Source organism: Siphateles boraxobius, unplaced genomic scaffold (assembly GCF_051911475.1).
Source record: "Siphateles boraxobius isolate OS27281-9 unplaced genomic scaffold, OSU_SipBor_1 48, whole genome shotgun sequence".
Lineage (NCBI taxonomy): Eukaryota > Metazoa > Chordata > Actinopteri > Cypriniformes > Leuciscidae > Siphateles > Siphateles boraxobius.
The window spans coordinates 5,284,292-5,303,712 of NW_027509119.1; the positions used below are offsets into that span (position 1 = coordinate 5,284,292).

The following is a 19,421-nucleotide window of genomic DNA, read 5'->3' on the forward strand; positions in this document are numbered from 1 at the left end:
TATATATAAATGCTCTGTTTTTCATTCACATTTGGCAATAAAACTACAATTCATCCAGGGTTCAAGGTGAACGGAAATCAGGCTGAGGGAGGCGTGGACAGGGCTAATGAGCTGAATGTGTTTTTCAATAGGTTTAGCTTAGCTGTCCCCTCCTTTGCCCCCTGTCACACAGGCACCACACCCTCCTTGCCACCTCAGCTGCTCCCCTCTCACACCTCCTCAGTGATCAGGACTGGTGACACACACAGTGCTTTCCCCCATCACTCAACATCAACATCCTTCTTCCCAGCAGAAAGCACTGTACCCCCCCAAACCTACCTCCCCCACCCCCCTGTCGGTCTCAAGTTGTCAGGTTAGGAGGCAGCTGGAGAAACTGCACCAGAACAAGGCTCCAGGTCCGGATGGTATCAGCCCCAAAGTCCTGAAGGCCTGTGCAAACCAGCTATGTGGGATTTTGCAGCACCTCTTCAACCTCAGTCTGAGCATGGAGAAGGTCCCACTGTTGTGGAAAACATCATGCCTTGTTGCACTGCCAAAGAAGTCTTCTCCATCTGCCCTCAATGACTAAAGACCGGTTGCCTTAACATCTCACATCATGAAGGTTCTGGAGAGATTGGTTCTATCCCACCTGAGACCACAGGTGACCACCTCCATTGACCCACTGCAGTTTGCCTACCGCCCTGGGGTTGGTGTGGAGGATTCTATCATCTACCAGCTTCAGCGAGCTCACTCACACCTGGATAAAGCTGGCAGCATTGTAAGGATCACATTCTTTGATTTCTCCAGTGCTTTTAACACGATCCAGCCTTTACTGCTGCGAGAGAAGCTTCTGAAGATGCAGGCGGACACTTCCACAGTTTCCTGGATTACAGACTACCTGACAGACAGACCACAGTTTGTGCGACTAAGGGGTGGTGTGTCGGAACGAGTGGTCAGCAGCACAGGAGCACCACAGGGGACCATTTCTCTTCACGCTATACACTTCAGATTTCCAGCACAACTCAGAGTCCTGTCATCTCCAAAAATACTCGGATGACTCTTCAGTTGTTGGGTGTATTAGGGGTGGAGACGAGTCAGAGTACAGGAATCTGGTTGACCGCTTTGTGTTGTGGTGTGGGGAAAACCACCTCTTCCTTAATGTGACAAAGACGAAGGAGATGGTGGTGGACTTTAGGAGGACCAGGATAACAACACTAAACACCATTCACCTTCAGGGAGAGGAGGTGGAGGTGGTTGAGAATTTTAAATATCTGGGTGTGTACCTTGACAACAGATTGGATTGGAAGTGCAACACTGAGGCCATTTTCAAGAAGGGTCAGAGTAGACTCTACTTCTTGAGGAAGCTTAGGTCTTTTAATGTATGCAGCAGGATGATGTATATGTTCTATCAGTCTGTTGTCGAAAGCGCAATTCTCTTTGCTGCCATCTGCTGGGGCAGTAGTATCAGAGTCAGTGACAGCAAGAGACTGAACAAGTTAATAAAGAAGGCTAGGTCTGTGCTGGGGTTTGCTCTGGAGCCCCTGGAGTTGGATGTGGAGAGAAGAATGTTACACAAATTATACAATATCATGGACAACACTTCACATCCGCTGCACAACCTGCTGGTCGGGCAGCAGAGTGTATTCAGATGGAGATTTCTACAACTCCGCTGTAGCAAGGACTGTTACAGGAAGTCATTTCTACCCACTGCCATTACAATCCACAACAACTCTCTGGGCAGGGAGAGGAGACTGAGGAGACTGAATGACACGTGAATGATAAAGGACATTATATTATTTTTAACATTATATTTAACAACCAATATTCACATGTGATACTAACTTCACATCTTTGTGCACTGTTGCACTTGTGTATACATTTTATACTTGTTAAGAAATATTGTAATATTTTTATCTATTTTTTTTTTTTTGTCAGTATATGTCAGTCTGCAATTTCCCCTTGGGGATTAATAAAGTTTTTCTATTCTATTCTATTCTACAAGTCTAAAAAGTTCCTGTGTAGGACTGTTGAGTCCATTAGCAATACAAAATTACTGACAGTACATTTTAACTACAGTATTGCTATAGCTATATAGCTATATGCCTCTGCTGAATGCATCAAATTAACTTCAACATCGTGTTCAGATCCCACAATTTGTTATGTTGCAGCATGCTAAAATGCTTTTAATTAGGGGTTCAAGCACGTAGTGCTGAAACCCTATTGTTATTGTTCATTTTCACATGATGCAGCATTCTCCATCTAAAACTTATCGGGCAGACCGAACCGTTAGTTGAAAGACTTGAAACTTTGAGGGCTGGCAGTACTCACACCTCACACTCAAACCCTTAGGCGTAGGCTCAAGTGTCTTACATCGTTGGAATCCTTGGCTCAAGGCGGACAAGATCCATGGATTGCTCGTCACCCTGGGTACATTTTTGGGTTTTTCCAAAAACCTTTTGCGAATTAGTCCTAGGTTTTTGGCCCGACCAGAACCGAACCAGTGCAGGAAGATTCTCTGGGGTCTGTTTGTCAATAATTATCAAAAAAAGTGGAAATTTCGGTTCATGGTCTCTAAGGGCCGCCAAAACATTCCTAGTGGGAGGAGCCCCTTTTACTAAATTGTCTATAACTCGTGTACGGAATGAGAAATTTTCACCAAACTCAGCACACCTGTGTAAGAGCTCATTCTGTGGTCGCATGAAAAAGGACGCGATAATTGGCCTCTTGGTGGCGCTATAACTGTTAAAAAGGTGTCAAAATGATGTATTTCTATGGCAAATCCCAGGAAATGGCTGAAAGTGGCCCTCTTCCTGCCTGATTTGCATACAACATCACAAAATCAGGCATGTGTATGCGTCACGTGATCCTAAAGAAGCTTGGAAACTTTCATGGACGTCGGGACATTGGTGACGCTTTAACTGTTATAAAGGTGAAAAATGCTCTCCTATGCAAAATGCCATTTAAATGACTGAAAAATGGTCTGCTCTGCGCAGAACTTCACCAAATTAGCTGAGCATGTGCGACATATTAATCTAAAGAAACGTAAACATTTTACGGAGATCGGGCCATCAGTGGATTTATTACAGTTTAAAAAAAGATAGAAAAAATTTTGTAATTAAAACAACAACAAAAAAACGTTTTAATTACACAGTATATTTGCCCTGACATTTAAGTGTCATTGCAATACAATGTGATAAGGTAAGTACTAAGTACTACATAGTACGTTTTAAAATAAAATCATAGCAGAAACTATTTTTTTGGGCTTAACGTTAAGTAGTTTAGTAAGAAAGCCAATAAATTCAATTTTTATCATACTGTGCATACAGCCCATTTTTGCCTGGAATATATTAACAGAATAGGTACCTGTTAGTTTTAAAATAATTACATTATAAATAATTTGCTTGTATATCTGGTTGTACCCCTTTATTACCCAAAACTTAACATAGTGTTCCCTTATACCTACACATAAGTACACTATAATTACAGAAATGTACACCGTAATTGCGGTGTACTTACGCAGTTGTTTGCGGGTAGTAATATAAAGTGTTACCTTTTTTTCCCATTCCCTGTGGTTTTCGACGCCACAAGGTTATTGGATCAAAGATGGTGAGCCAGTGAAACTCCAGAGAAGAAATGTCGTGAGCCAGTGACTTTTTCTACGTTTTATCGCTTCAGTGAATTCAAGGATCAGATAAGAACTTTTGCTCGTTTATACTACCCGGGTAGATACTAAAGGAAAGACAATTTTCTGTTCCTGGTTTTCTTTTATGGGCCCAAGATTTATTTGTTTATTTACTTTTATTTAATTGTAATTTCCTTTTATTTAACAAAATTGCACTTTCATATTCTAAGAAAAATTGTGCAATAAAACTGCAGTTGTTTAAATCTGATTTAGGTGTTGTTGTGTCTTACAAATACCGCCTCCTAGAGCCTAGGTCTTGAATTTTAGTGGGTCTAATATCTTGAGCTAGAAATGAGTAGAATAGCTACATATAGTTTGTCTTGACAAACTTTTATTAAAAATCATTTGTGTCCTTGGTGGTTAAAAATTGCTGGCTGGAATTTCTTTTTTAATGCCACACTATTTTTTTTTTGTAACAATACTATTTACTTGTTAAACATAATTAGTAATTGCTACAGCATGGAAAAATTGGTTACATTTTCTAAATATCTTGATTTTGTTAAATGTTTTATTCTATTTATTCAGATGCTTGTTTGTTTGTTAGTTTTCAAAGCTATGCTACAATCAAGTTTTCCTCAGTTATTCAAACTCCAAATGCTGTAACTACGAAAATGAGCACAATATTACAACATGAGAAAGTGGAAGTAAGTTACTGTTAACCCTTAAGAAACAAGAGTAGTGTGTAATGCTGAGGATTTGGTCGTATCATATAATATCATGTCAGCGAATGTCATTTCTTTAAAATAGTACAACAGTTTTTTTTTAGTTTTTTTATTGTCTTTGCATTTTTCTTAATTGGTGCACATATACATATGTTAATGGTACTTCTGGAAGCTAAATGTGATGACAAGAATGTCATTGTGCTCTGTCATCAGTAGAGCTCGCAGAGTTTGACTGAAGCCACAACATTTGAGTTTTTCTCTTTACTTCTGCAAACTTTCCACAGTGAACACAACTTCAACCTACATGACTAAAAACAGTAAGGTAAGAGAAGAAAGATTACATCTGTGTTTTAAACAGAAATACTTGTAAATATTATATGTTTGGATTATACATATATTAGGCGTATTTAGCCTATGTTTATTTATTTATTATTACGTTTTCATAAACCCTTTTTACAATGAAAAGATTAACCTTTTTACTGTAGGTATTTTTATTATAGATTTACTATGCTTTAATTGATTTGTCTTTTTGTATTTGATTTAATGCATGTCTGTATCCTAATTTATTCCACATAGTTGAAGATATGAAACTCCTACTACTTCTGATCATGATCTATGGAGTGGAAGACACATTATCTTCTCATCAACAATCTGTGTCAACCACTCAAAAAAAAAACAAATCTTACAGCCAATGTAAGTTAATCATCCTGAATCATCACTTTTTTTATTTTTCCTTGTAATAATGCAAATAAAATCAAATAAGAACTTGAAACAAACCCAAGTGTGGAAAAAAATGTGAAAGTGTTTAATTATACTTATGGTCATTTTTCCTGTAATCTATTTTAGCGCCAAAAACAACCCCAGCTCATGCCGGCTGTGACACAGGCTCGTACGATGTTTGCTCCTCAGTGAAGAAATCTAACTCAGAGAAAGAAAAATGTCGAAGACAACAAAACAAGTAAACACTGTACAAATCAAATTTTTAAAACAGAGCTAAATAAACTATATTACTCTTGTGTTGATTTGGTTGTGTCCCTCTGTATGGCATCATTGTGCAGGGAGGAGACAGAATGTATACACAGCATTATGAATACGACGAAGGAATCGCAGACCTTCATTTTTACCCATTTCGCTTTGACTGTGGTTCAGATTAACAAGACATTCGGCCATCTACAAATCACCGCTCCAAGTGTAAGACTCTTCTCCCAAAGGTCTAAAAGACATTAAGATACTATGACACTGAGACTAATTACAAAGGTTGCAGCTAACTTTTTTGACAGCTTAAAAAGGTTACATAAAATATAAGCATTTTTATAACATAAACTTTGAAAGTGTTAATAATACAGTGAAATTATTTCATTCATACCTTTTAATTTTATTTAAGGTGTCTAATAAAACTCGAACAATAAAGACATGGATCCCAATGGATGCTCTCAGGAATGTCCCAGGAAACCAGCAGAAAGTTGGAGTAGTTACCTATGATTCTGATGAGCAGTTTAATGTAAGATTTACATTTGTTCTTCTGTCAGTTTTATAAGACTCTTAAACATGTTGTTAACCCCTTCACTCTTTATTATATAACCTGTCTGTCTGTAGTTGTTTTCACAGCAGGATAATGCTATAATGTCCAAAGTCATACGGATTGAAGTTCTTGGAACCGACATTGTGAATTTGACCAATCCACTTATAATACATTTCCCAGTCAATAATTACACAAATCACACAAGCGTAAGAACACCTTTTCAAATTTTCTCCAAATGTTCCAAAATGTTATTAATTTGTTTATTGTCTTTATTTGTTGATATTCATAGGGAAATTACATATATTCCTGCCAATACTATGATGAAAAAGGTGAGTGAGAACTGAAGGGATAGTTAACTCAAAAATGAAAACTGTCCTCCCCTCGTGTCGTTCTTAAACAGGTGCTGTTTTTTTCTTCCATGGAACAAAAAAAATCATCGCACTTCCTCATTAACGTTGAAACAGGAAGAAGCATTGAGAAAACTTCACAGTCACACGACTCACACCTAATTCTTTTTCATTTACTTCTTATATTTCTCTTTTTATGACAGACCGCACTGAGACCCACTCAAAACCTACAAACAAATAGGAAGTTTATGAACGATTGGAACACATGAGTGTTAGTAAATCATGACACTTTTTTTTTTTTGGGTTAATTATCCCTTTAAATATAGAGCTAAACTGACATATAAGCAATTACTACATGCGTAATTTAATGTTTTACTAAAATGCATTTAATTCACATGGAATATGTAGGAAACAGCACCTGGAAAACGGATGGCTGTAACACCACTCAGCTCAGTGATGATGTTGTGGAGTGCTCCTGTAATCATATGACCCCTTTTGCTGTGCTTCTAGTGAGTGCTGAGCCAATAATCCAGGACATTACAGAAATCATGCTGTGCTGATATTATTTTAATTTAATTATTTTCACTTAATTGTGTCCGTCCTTCACTCTGAATAGGTTGAGCTGAACAATATTGATGAACGCCAGTGGGAAATCCTGTCCTACATCAGCTACATAGGCTGCGGTCTGTCTGCAATCTTTTCTGCTTTCGCTGTCTTGTGGTTCATGTTCAACAGGTGCTCTTCCTTCTATTTTCATATAAATGCATATACTGTATAACCCGTGCTTTGATTCACATTATTTTTTACACTAATACCAAGATTATGCATATAAACTCATCAAAGGCAAAGATGTATTTACAGTGGGTGCCAATACGCTAGTTAAAATGCAAACAATACTAGTAAAAAGAACAGAATTATTCAAACAACATACTGGAGGAATAAGAGCAACCTCGCAAAATTAAGAGACTTTTCTTTATATACATATATTTGAAAGAAAGTCTCTGTTGCTTATGAAAGATGCATTTATTTAATGAAAAATACAGCAAAACCAGTAATATTAAGAAATGTTGTTATTATAATTTAAAATAAGTGTTTTCCTTTTAAATATATTTACAGTTGTAATTTATTCCTGTTATGCAAAGCTAAATTTTTAGCATCATTACAACACTCTAAAAAATGCTGGGTTGTTTCAACCCATGTTTGGGTCAAATATGGACAAACCAAACCGTTGGTTTAAATTTGTTTATTAAAATTTCAACCCATCAGTTAGGTTTGTCTATATTTGACCCAAACATGGGTTGAAATTTTAATAAACAAATTTAAATCAACGGTTTGGTTTGCCCATATTTGACCCAAACATGGGTTGAAGCAACCCAGCATTTGTATGATGTAATGATGCTTTGTAATGATCAGTGCAGTCTTCAGTGTCACACGATCGTTCAGAAATCATTCTAATATTCTGATTTGGTGCTCAATTATTAATAATTGTCTTTATTATTATCAATGTTGAAATAGTTCCCTTTCGAAATGGATTTTCGACACTGCATCATGGTGTTGACGCTATGGTATCTAACGTGTGAACATGCCAATTTTGATTGGCTATTGCAGTCAGGTGACACCACAGGGTATAAGAAGACGCCTGAAGAACCAGTCATCAGCTTTTTTGTATTCAGGAAGCTGTTTGTCTGTCTGAGCATGTGAATTTCTCCTGCGTGGCTGTGTCTGTAAGAGAAAGAAACCATGACTAGAAGATTTAGATGTATCATGCTGTTTAAAAGGTTTATCACGCCCTTTTAGGAGTGGAGCACACTCTGTCAGCACTTTGAGGGCGCTGGCTGTGCTCACTGTGATCATTTCAAAGTGAAATAAAAGCTTTGCTCCTTCCTGGCTCTCTTTAAAGGGAAATAGGAGCCAGGCAACTGCACCCCACGGGTCGGGTCGACTGCGATCATGGGGCTTGCAGGTGGAGCTGGCTGAGGAACTTGAAATGGGATTGTCTCTTTCTTAAGTTTCATTTGCTAGCTCTGCTACTTTCATGTATGACCCGGAAGCCCGCTTGGCAGTTTCTTACGATCTGGCAAAGAGAATGTTGTTGGCCCGGTCTAGTTCTGAGGAGCTAGACATAAGAGTTGAGATGGATATTTTAAGTGAGTCCGTGAGGAGTTAATGTTATGACCCCTACCACAGCCACACTTAAAATAGACTAGTCGCCGGATACTGAGGAGCCTGCTCTAGGTAGATTAGATGAGTGATTCCTCGTGGGTCATAAATGTCCTTCTCCAGCGAGCCTTCAATTTCTCCCAAATGAAGAGGTGTTGAGATCGTGTGAGAAGCCGAATTTGGCCTGTGTTCACTCCCCTCTTGAATCAAGTTATAGAATGTAAAAGGGCTGAACACATATGTGAGGATACCCTAGAACAGTACTTCTTAAAGTCCGGACTCCGGTCCTGATCCGGACCCGTAGGGAATTCAATCCGGACCCGCCTCCATTTCGTATTTCAAGAGAACTAATTGTGTGTAAGGGATTAAAAGTGTGGATTTCCTACTTTGATGAACGCATGTTAAAATCATTTGTTTATTTTTTGAGATGGTCCGAAATTAAAACGAAGGCGAGATATTTAAAGTTTTCCTCCGTTATTTAGTTGCCATGACATCCAGTGAGCGTATGACTTTTGACGTAATCGGGCGCAACGCGACACTTCACCGCAGTTTGAATGGGTGTGGAGGATGTCGTTGTCCAGGAAAAGAAAAGTTGATGAAGAAAATAGTTTTCAAAGATAATTGGACAGAGAGGTTTGCGTTCACAGATATCCCAAGTCTCACGGAAGTTCCAGGAGTTTCCCGCATATTGATAGCGGCTCCCTGATGCCCGCAAATTAGTTCAAATCTCCCGCAATGTAGAGCTCGCGAGCTCCAAACCGTGTAGCGCGCGCACAGGAGAGAGGGAGAGAGCGACCTTACGTGTGTGTGCACAAATGTGCGTGCGTGCCTCATGAAGCGCATGTAAGCGCATGTATACTCTCTTCTGTCACCTTTCCAGTAGTAAGTGAACTTACACTCCTTCCCATTGCAACGTTGTGCAGCGTGTTTCCACTACGTGGCTGAATTTTTAGTTTCAACGCCTAAGATTCTAAACTGTTTTTTTGTCTCCAGCAGGCCCTGGTAGTCGGTTTTGGTTTCCCAACTGCATTAGCTGACCTGGCATTGAGTTCCCTCAAAAGGGAGCGTCTCAGATTACGCATGTAAACATTGTTCCCTGAGAGGGGAACGAGAAGTCGTGTCACATTGCCATGTTTCGAGCATGCCTGTGCTTCTTCCTTCAGACATTTAAAGCTGATGATGTGTTTTCAGATGCCCTTTTTATAAGCTGGGCAGCAACCTGCAACATCATCACTGCATCGGCCATGATTGGCTAGTTGGTACACGTGCCTTAGACACTTGGTCCTGTGGGACACGTCCCCATTGCGTCAGTTGAGGTGGTTAATACATGGAATATGGAATCAGCATTTCAGCGTATAACAGAGCATAAGTGCACTTTGGAGGAATAAGTCTTTGCATCACCACTGCCGTCCTTCTTTCTCTGTGGTCCCTCTAGATTGGAGGTAGGTTGTTGACAGGCTAGTGTCTACACACCCTTTTGATGGTCGCTTCCTGAAAGCACTTTTGCTATTTCTTCCTCAGGTAGAGCAGACAGTTGAGAGAGCACAGCTCTCTCTTGAGGCCTTTCCCAGTCCTTAAGGGTGGGATACCTAATTATATGCTCCCTTCAGTAAGGTTCCCCTTAGAACTGATGGCGGAGTGATTGGATGGTCAGGGTAGCAGTATTTTAGTCTGAATTCTTCCTATTGGGAGTTAGTCTCAGAGTCTCTGGTCTCCCTAGCTAGCTCTTTCCCCGGATCAGTTATGCAGGAAAGTATATGGAGGGCATTGAGCTGGGAATCCTCGCACCTTACCTTTTGGTCAATAGGTGAGTTGAATGGCAGCTTTTGGTTACAACTGAGGTCGCTAGTTTATATCACAGCACAGTGACCAGGCATTTGTTTAGTATGGTGCAGTTGGTTTTGTGTTCCCATAACGTCAACACCATCATCCAGCATCAAAGTTTCACTTTGAATGGGAACCGGGTTTCCTGAGAAGGGCACCGAGGCCCTGCATCACGGTGTTGATTGGTTTCACATGAGCTTCAGACACCAGTTCATGAGGAGCATTCCCATAGCGTCAACACCAGGAGGCAGCGTCTCATTCCACTTCTCAGAGAACCAGGTTACATGCGTAACCTTGATGTTTTTGTTGCTTAGTATTTTTGTAGAAAAAAACAAAAAAAAAGCATTTATTTTATATAAAATTATGAATTTTATTATGAATGTCCTGGCTGTCCGTTTTGAATAATTTAAAGGGACAATATGTAGTTTTTCAGGTATTTTATTATCTAAAATCAATATTTTTATTCATAAATATGTCCTCAATGGTGTACAAATACCTCTGCCAATTATCTTTATTATCTTTATATACATGTGACGGGTAGGTCTACGAGGCTTCCATGTCGTTCCACCATCTTGAAAAACTATAATAGCAGAGAGGGTCAAAAAGTACTAGGGCAACACGTTTCCACAATGCGTTTTCGTTCAGAGCCAGCGTCACGTAACTGAAAGCAGCAGAAACGGAGGAGCAGAGCAGTGAGAGGCGCTTGTCACTGCCCCGGCAAGTCAGTCAGTAATTCACACTGTAACATGTTTTTGTTCGTTGTGTCAAGTTGCAGTTTGTTTGAAATAACAAACCTGTTCACCTGAAGGAAAACGGTTCATTCAATTCGTCTGAATGCAAAATACAATTTCACCACTAAATGGGAGAGATTCCTACACAATGTCCCTTTAATGTGTTCTTGCTGAACGGTTTTCAGACTTTAATCAAAAACAATGTAACATAATTTTTCCAAACTTTTGACCAGTAGTGCACTTGTGTTTTCAGGAATGCAAGGGCAGAGGTGTCCAGCAGCCTCCATGTGTCTCTGAGTGGCGCTCTGTTTCTCCTCAACATCAGCTTCATGCTCAGTGAATGGGCTGCCACATTGGGAATGGAAGAATTCTGTGTGTTTATCGCTGTGATGATACACTACAGCCTGCTGTGTTGCTTCACGTGGATGGCTGTTGAAGCCTTGCACCTGTACCTTCTTCTCATCAGAGTGTTCAACATTTACTTCAGACACTACATGATCAAGTTGTCCCTGATTGGATGGGGTGAGAAAATACAAAAACACAGCAGCCAAAGTCTCATAGGAAAACTTTAACATCAGTAACTATGTTCACAACCCATTTTACTTTCGAAATATTGAATACAGTATTTCAGAGTGAAATAGGGTATTTGATGGGAAAAGGTGTAGGACTTGATTTCGTCCACTGGTGTGTTACCTATGAGAATAGCGGATGTGGTTGAAAGGAAAGTATACAAAAGAGATTTGTGACAACAGATGAATATAATCTCATTTAAGAGACAAATAATTGTATTACATTATAACAAACATTAAAATATTTATTGGATGAAAGATTAAGATTTTTTGTTTTTGGAATAACTTGCACAGATTATTCATGAACTTTAAAACCAGGAATATGTGCTACAAATGTAAATATGCTAATTTTTGATTTCAAGTTATCCATAGTTTAACCTAATAGAACTGATAATGAAATTCCCAACTAACATTGTCACAGATCTTGAAAGCTTTGGAGCACTTAAGTTTGGTCTCTTCTTAAAGAATACACTTGCACATTATTGTTAACCTTAAAAAGTTATAAAACCGAATTAGAAAAAAAGGTTATAGATAAGTTTATGAAATTGCAATATGTACTGCACTACTTTTAAAAAAAACTTTTTTATATAACTGTAAAGTTGTGTTACAATTTTAGCATATCTCCGCAGTAACCACATTACATAGGGTGTGGCTTGACCTTCAAGCTCCACCCATTTCATCTAGAGGAGGAGCTGTATGTCAAGCTCCACCCACTGACTTTGCAGTTCACAGCCTTTCAAAAAGTGAATTTTGTTGGGGTGCAGTACCAATCTTTTCCACTAGATGACCTCCAGTCTCCATTGGCTGTCCATATAAGGACACACCCAATTTCTTATGGTTTAAGACGTTCTTTGGTTCACATGTTTAGATTTTAACAATTTTCAGAGACAAAAATAAAAAAATGTTATCTTTTGAACAGGTTTATTCTGATTTTTACATGTGCATGAACTTATCTTGTGACTCTGTGTACTCGTCACAAATGTCTAACAAAATTTGAAAAATTAGACTTTTAATTTATTTTCATTTAATTTAATTCAACATACAGTTTGCTAAGGTTAGTAAGGTTTACGACTGTTTACAGGTTAAGTAGTTCAATGTAGGCACAAAAAACTAAAGACAGTCAGTTGCATAAACATAGCCATTATGTGTTAAGACAGTGTCTTAAGATCTAGTATGACCCATCAGTTAGTCAAGGGTCAGTCATTCTTACTTTTCGATATTAAATTAGGCCAAGCTACATTTTTATGTAACAGATTTCAAAAAGTTAGGAACAATATTGAAGAAAAAAAATTGATGTCTAAGTTGTATGACCACTCGGTTTATGCAACCGGCCCCAGGACTATAATACAAGAAACATAAAAAATAATAATTGAAGTGTGGTGAGTCATCCTGCAATCTTTTCCTCTTGACAGGAATCCCTGCAGCTGTTGTTGGAAGTTTGCTGACAATTCAAATCACTCATCCTCTTTATGGCACTAGAAATGTGACACTATCAAATTCGAATGCAACAAATGCAGTGTAAGTCCTCCCTTTATAACTTAATCTTTTCATTTTTAGTTTATTTTAGCTCTTTTTTCTTTCCCTTTTTTTTTTTTTTTTTTTTTTGCTCTTTTTTTAACTTTAGCATTGTTTATTGTATGCTGTACAGTTGCTGGATCAAAGAGCCTCTCGTCCTGTATGGTGTGAACCTTTCCTACTTCACCGTCACATTCCTGTTCAACTTATTAGTTCTACTCAAAGTGTCCAGACAGATCTTTAAGCTAAAGCAAGTGGAGAAAAAGAAGCATAAAATACCAGTGAAGGACGCGGGAACAGTGCTGGGCCTCATGTGTCTGCTGGGTATAACATGGGGTTTGGTGTTTCTTGGCTCTGGATATACCAACTACATTATACTCTACATGTTCTGCATTTCAAATACACTGCAAGGTAGGTTTGCTCTTAATCATAAACTGTTTCCATCCACATATTTTTATGCGATTTTTGGAATATTGCATATAAAAAGCTGGATAGAAAGACCAAGATGTGCATAAATTCTAAACATTTGCATAAAAAAAATATGCGCTCAGTTGAGGCAGAATTTTTTTTTATCCAAAAAGACATGAAGAACTGAAGAAATCCCTACATAAAAACCTCATGTTACTTTGCCTCAACAGAGGATGTGATTGGATAACTGGACTAACCAGTGGACAAATCGCATCGCGTTTGTTGCACTCTGAGGCGCAAGTCATTTACATATGATGTCTGAAAAAAGAGCCACGGTGGCTTCCCAAAAAAAGCAACTTCCATTATTACAGATATTTTGCGGCAGTTTCCCAGGAAGTGACGATTATTGTTCTCTTAAACACTTGGAATGGAAACGGTGCTTTATTCACAAATGTTTTATGCGATATTACAATTTTGTGCGCAAGTTAAATTCGGTAACTTTGGATGGAAATATAGCTATACCATAGAGGAGGTAAAAAAGAGATGTAAAAAAACATGTAAATGTTTTATAATAATACAGTTGCTTTCAACTTTATTTTTTGGCAGGGGCTTCTATCTTTCTGTGGATGTGTCTAACAATGAGGCCAAACAAACAGAAAGCAGCTCTTACCAAGTCTTTATCCACTGTGGACACCACTAAGAAACAGAAGGAATAGCCCTTACCAGATCGCAATCCTATTACCAAAATGTCTAATCTCAATAAATAGCATGAGTTTTTTTATGGCTATATACAAGCCATAAAAATTATGGAAGAGTTTTTTGGAACCCTTTTTAAAAGTGATCTTTCTTTTATATATATATATATAAATTCACATTTGGTGAAAAATCCCACACTCGGTCTGTGTCTGAAATCTCCTCTACAGCCTTTGTGGCGAACAGGACGGCCGAGGGACGTGAGAGAACGGCGAGGCCGGTGGTGCGATTTCTAATGAGCAACACCTGTGAAGCACACCGGTCTCGCATCTCTCACGGAGGAGCGGAAGCATAAAGGAGGAGCGACGACGTTGATGATCAAGAGAGGAACAGGCCTGTGTTTTAGTTGTGTTTGGTTTTTGTAATTTATTTTAGCCAGCAGTCGTCCGCGAGGGGCTCCTGGCAGTTATGTTTATTTTCGGTAGCTAGCAGTCGTCCGCGAGGGGCTGCTGGCGGTATTTTGGGTTGTTTATTTTATTTTAAATAAAGTTTATTTTGATTGTTCGCCGGTTCCCGCCTCCTTCTTCCCTGAACATTGCTACACCCTTATACAGTGAACTATTTCAATGGGATAACCATTTCTAGTGGTGTTTGAAACCATAGTGGCCATTATCGAGTACGCTCATTTAATCCCATAATGCACCAGAGGTATTCACTCAATGGCTATAGAATACCCATAATGTGCTGTGAAGGCCCCAATATACTTCAAGTGAAATCAAAGAATGAATAATAATATGTATGATTGTGTAATAAGTGGGTGTGGCTCTGAGCCTTCTCATTCATTCACTCACTTGATCCATCTAGGCAAAGAAAACATCACTAGTTGTAGGTAATAGGTAATTCATGAATAGAGGGAATGCATTAACGTCACTTTCCCGCCGGAACACGCACCCTCGGCCGGACTGAGTGGCAGAAGAGCAGCTGCATGACTGGATTTAATAGGGGAAACTGCGAAAACGCAAGTAAAACAAACGATTATCAGTTTAAACTAAAGATTGGACTCAATATTGTGTTCCTTACAGCTTACTAAAGATCCAGAGATCCATGGATATTGACATGCAGCCAGGAATATACCGAAAAATATACCTCAGATTTCTTGTCAAATGTAGTTGTGCAGTCAATCGCTAAGCTCGTTCCCGTTTTAGATGTATTTTTTGTGTTTTTCACGGCATTCACGCTGAAAATCAATGCTGCCGCTCAGTCTTTTTGACACTCAGTGTGGCGTGGCCTCAATCACTCCAGCTGACAGTGACGTCACACGCATTCACCAGAGTACTTTTTAATTGAATTCTGATTCAAGAAATAAAGAGAATATTCGATTACATTAATTTGATTAGCCATTTCAAACTTCTTTTCACTCCCCGTTTTTAAATAGACAATAGTGTTTTATTTACATCAGAGCTCGACCAGAACCGTTGAGATCGGTAAAGCCTCAGTTTCTCCTACTAATCTCCTCCATATCACTTTAAAGCCACAACTTCATTGTCTATTTATAATGTAGGGGACGGCACGCTTTAGATTCTAAAGAGCATTTGATCGGACAGAAAATCTGATCAGAAGTGCAGAGTGATGTCGTCAAAATCATTGATCCATATTGGCAGAAGTGAGAGACTAAGTTTTGACGGCTGTGGAAAGGGCCTATGGTGAAAGTAAGGAATAATTGACGACAGGCCGTTGAATTATTAGAAAAATAATGCACACCCGAGGTAGAAATGCGGTCACGACACGAAGCGGAGTGTTTTAGAACAGGATGTTTTAATGCTACAAAGACCTCTTATATGTCAAAATATCAAGGCAATTATGATTTCTCATGTAATGACCCCTTGAATTGTGTTTTTATCTCTTTATTTTACCTTGTGAACCTTTTATAGTTATATAGAGTATTTTATCATATTGATAGTTTTGCAATTGTATTTTTTACTGTAATGTTTACTTTATTGATGTGGGTGACAAGTGTTTCCTTTGTACTGATAGTAAATTAAGGTAATTTATTTTTTCCTATACTGTACATTTATTGCAACTGCAATATTCATTGACCGTTTCATTTAAAAACAATGATTTGTAATAAAAAAAATGTAAATGCTCTGTTTTTCATTCACATTTGGCAATAAAACTACAAGTCTAAAAAGTTAATGTGAAGGACTGTTGAGTCCATCAGCAATGCAAAAATACTGACAGTACATTTTAACTACAGTATTGCTAAAGCTATATAGCTATATGCCTCTGCTGAATGCATAAAATTAACTTCAACATTGCTCAGATCCCACAATTTGTTATGTTGCAGCATGCTAAAATGCTTTTAATTATTTTTTGTTTCAATACACTCCATACAATATTATGGGGAATGGAGAGTAGGTTGATGTTGAAAATAAATTAAAGCATTACAGCTAATGTACGTGATGTTAGCCGGTATGCCAATTTAAAGGCTTTAGTTCAAAACATTTGCATATCAGGAAAATGAACAGCCCTATCATATATTTAAATGCCAAAACACCAACATGGAAACAGTGATGAGAAAGATGGCTTTCTATTTACTCATTAAAGCTGTTACAATGAAAACTATATTCTTTTTCTGTAATTATGTTGCAGATCATCATATCAACTCTTGGCCCAGTAGCAAGTAGATGGTGCAACCCTTTTTAGTGCACTTTAGTTGCAGAGTACACAAGCAGCCATAACATCCATATCATCAGCCATGTCACCCCACAAGTACAAGCAGGGAACTTAATTTGAGAATAGGACTATGCCTTAAAGGGACAATGTGTAGTTTTTTAGGTATTTTATTATCTAACATCAATATTTTTATTCATAAATATGTCCTCAATGGTGTACAAATACCTCTGCCAATTATCTGACTTATCCTCGTAAACGAAGAAATTATTATCTTTATATACATGTGACGGGTAGGTCCATGGAGGCTTCCATGTCGTTCCGCCATCTTGAAAAACTATAATAGCAGAGAGGGTTAAAAAGTACTAGGCCAAAGCGTTTTCGTTCAGAGCCAGCGTCACGTAACTGAAAGCAGCAGAAACGGAGGAGCAGAGCAGTGAGAGGCGCTTGTCACTGCCCCGGCAAGTCAGTCAGTAATTCATACTGTAACATTCGTTTGTTCGTTGTGTCAAGTTGAATTTTGTTTGAAATAACAAACCTTTTCACACGAAGGAAAACTCGACGAAGTGCAATTAGAAGACATCCTGTCATAGCTTTTTGGTACATAACAGCTACCGTAGATGCAACACGCATTTGAAAAAGCGAGGTGCTGGAGAGCACACTCCGTTTGAATGCAAAATACAATTTCACCGCTAGATGGGTGAAATCCCTACACAATGTCCCTTTAAACACATTTACCAAAGTTGAGTGCCAAACGATCACAAATAATTAAAGAGTGCATTGATGCAAAATACAGTCCACTCAGTTTAAAGTAAAATTTAAAAAGATTCCTGGAATCCAAGAATATTATTGAACAAAACAGTGAATGTTAACACAAAAAAGACAGCAAAACATTTTCTTAAAGGGATAGTTCACACAAAAATACAATGAAAAAAGCTCTTTTAGTTAAAAGGTTTAACATATTCAAATAAAAAATATTTAAATAAAATAATGATACATTATTCATTTGACCTATCGGTTTCGTTTAAGAAGACATTCATTTATTTATTTATTCATTTATTTATTTGAAGGATCAGCATTTCAAAGCCTTATCACTTGTACTAATGGACTCACGGAGATTCTTTTTCTAAAAATCGTTCTTTGATTTGTTTGAAGAAGAAAAAAACATCTGGGATGAGCCATGAGAGTGAGTAAATGATTCATGTTTTTATATTTTGTCTGGACTATCCCTTTAAAGCTGCTGTTTTGAGAAAATGTTGACTTAGCTTGAAAATTTGAACAAGCACAACTTACAGGTCCCACCCCCTTGCTCTCTGCTGCGCTACAGCCCTCCCTCCACAGCTCCTCCCCCACAGCGGAGCCTGTCGTGAATGCACAGGCTAGTAAGCAGGACCACCGATGACGGCGGATTATAAACAGTTATGGAACATTCACTAATAGGGACGAAACATCAACAATATGCTTTACATTGACTATGGCCTGCCCATACTTTGACTACAAACTTGGTCCTCAAATCATTATGTATTTTGCAATACATGTAACTTTATAACGTTGCACTCTTTCTATAAGTTATAAATAGCTAGTAAGATAACGTTAAAGGATTAGTTCACTTTTAAAAAAACTTTTGCTGATAATTTACTCTAGGGATGGGGCCGATCCGATCCAGTATCGGTATCGGCTCCGATACAGCCATTTTTGCCGGATCGGGTATCGGTCAGACGAGGCCGATCTAAATCCGATATTGTGTGTTTACTATTGTGTTATTGTTAAGCCCCACAAAAGTATTATAAAGCACCATTAAGTGTTCGTGCACTATATTATAAGTGTTCTGAAGCCATTTTAAGTCATTAAATTCAAGATCACGTAAACTGTTCCCTCCGCTGCGGCTGTCAATCATTCTCCATTCAGCATTCAACAGCGCGTCGCGTTCGGTTATGACAGTCAACTCGATGAAACTCTCCAAGATGATTCAATTACTATTATTATACTTGATCTGTAGATAATGCTCTATGGTTTCGGATAAAATGATTATCTTGCTGGACTTGCTGTACCTTAATCATGTTACTTTTTAACGCGTGTCTGTTAGATCACAACACTGGAGAGCACTATAATTGTTCTTCAAGCACACAGTAACTGAAATTTAAAACTGTTAAAAGAAAAGGCTGAATAAACTATTGCATAGATAGATACTGTACAATACACTACGCATCAATATGTCTTTCCTTTGTGCGTTGAACTTTTCAATGCGGACTCGACGTGCTGCGCGCTGTGACTCCATGTTGCTTCAAGCGCATCATTCTGCGCTCGGGATGCGCATAAGCGCTTTGTGCCGCACTGTATTGGAGTCTTTCATAATCATATCATAATACTTTTGCGCAATGAAAGATTATTAAATGTCCCATCTATCATATGTTGCTGCCTCAATAAACAGCTGTGCTATACATTAAAAAATGTCTTAATTTTATAGTAGCTAGACTATATATAAAATAATTTATCTTTTTGATTTTTGTTATCTTGTTTTTTATGAATGTATTTTACAACAATACAAACAGCAATGTGTAACGTTTTACCAGATTTGGTGCTGGTGCCTACACTTATTGTCTCTTATTTGTTTCTAACCTTATACTTACCTCAAGTTGCCTTTTGGGACATACATGCA

General features: G+C 38.2%; 1 protein-coding gene across 1 annotated transcript; it reads left to right on the forward strand.

Annotated features, from left to right (window-relative positions):
• The first annotated feature begins 4,586 nt into the window (after positions 1–4,586).
• LOC143710854 (adhesion G-protein coupled receptor G2-like) lies at positions 4,587–14,654 on the forward strand. The gene is made up of 13 exons (XM_077202093.1): positions 4,587–4,645; positions 4,900–5,016; positions 5,170–5,281; positions 5,382–5,514; positions 5,708–5,824; positions 5,932–6,051; positions 6,135–6,174; positions 6,601–6,701; positions 6,809–6,927; positions 11,161–11,429; positions 12,889–12,994; positions 13,125–13,402; positions 14,006–14,654. The coding sequence occupies exons 2-13, from the start codon at positions 4,908–4,910 to the stop codon at positions 14,113–14,115; spliced, it is 1,614 nt and encodes a 537-aa protein (XP_077058208.1). The 5' UTR covers positions 4,587–4,645; positions 4,900–4,907; the 3' UTR covers positions 14,116–14,654.
• The last annotated feature ends 4,767 nt before the right edge of the window (positions 14,655–19,421 follow it).

What these genes read in the sequence shown, in the direction of transcription:
- LOC143710854 (XM_077202093.1), top strand. Translation starts at nt 4,908, where the DNA reads ATGAAACTCCTACTACTTCTGATCATGATCTATGGAGTGGAAGACACA. An exon ending in TGTCGAAGACAACAAAACAA is followed by an intron (nt 5,282 to 5,381) that starts GTAAACACTGTA and finishes ATCATTGTGCAG; the next exon opens with GGAGGAGACAGAATGTATAC. An exon ending in CATTTCAAATACACTGCAAG is followed by an intron (nt 13,403 to 14,005) that starts GTAGGTTTGCTC and finishes ATTTTTTGGCAG; the next exon opens with GGGCTTCTATCTTTCTGTGG.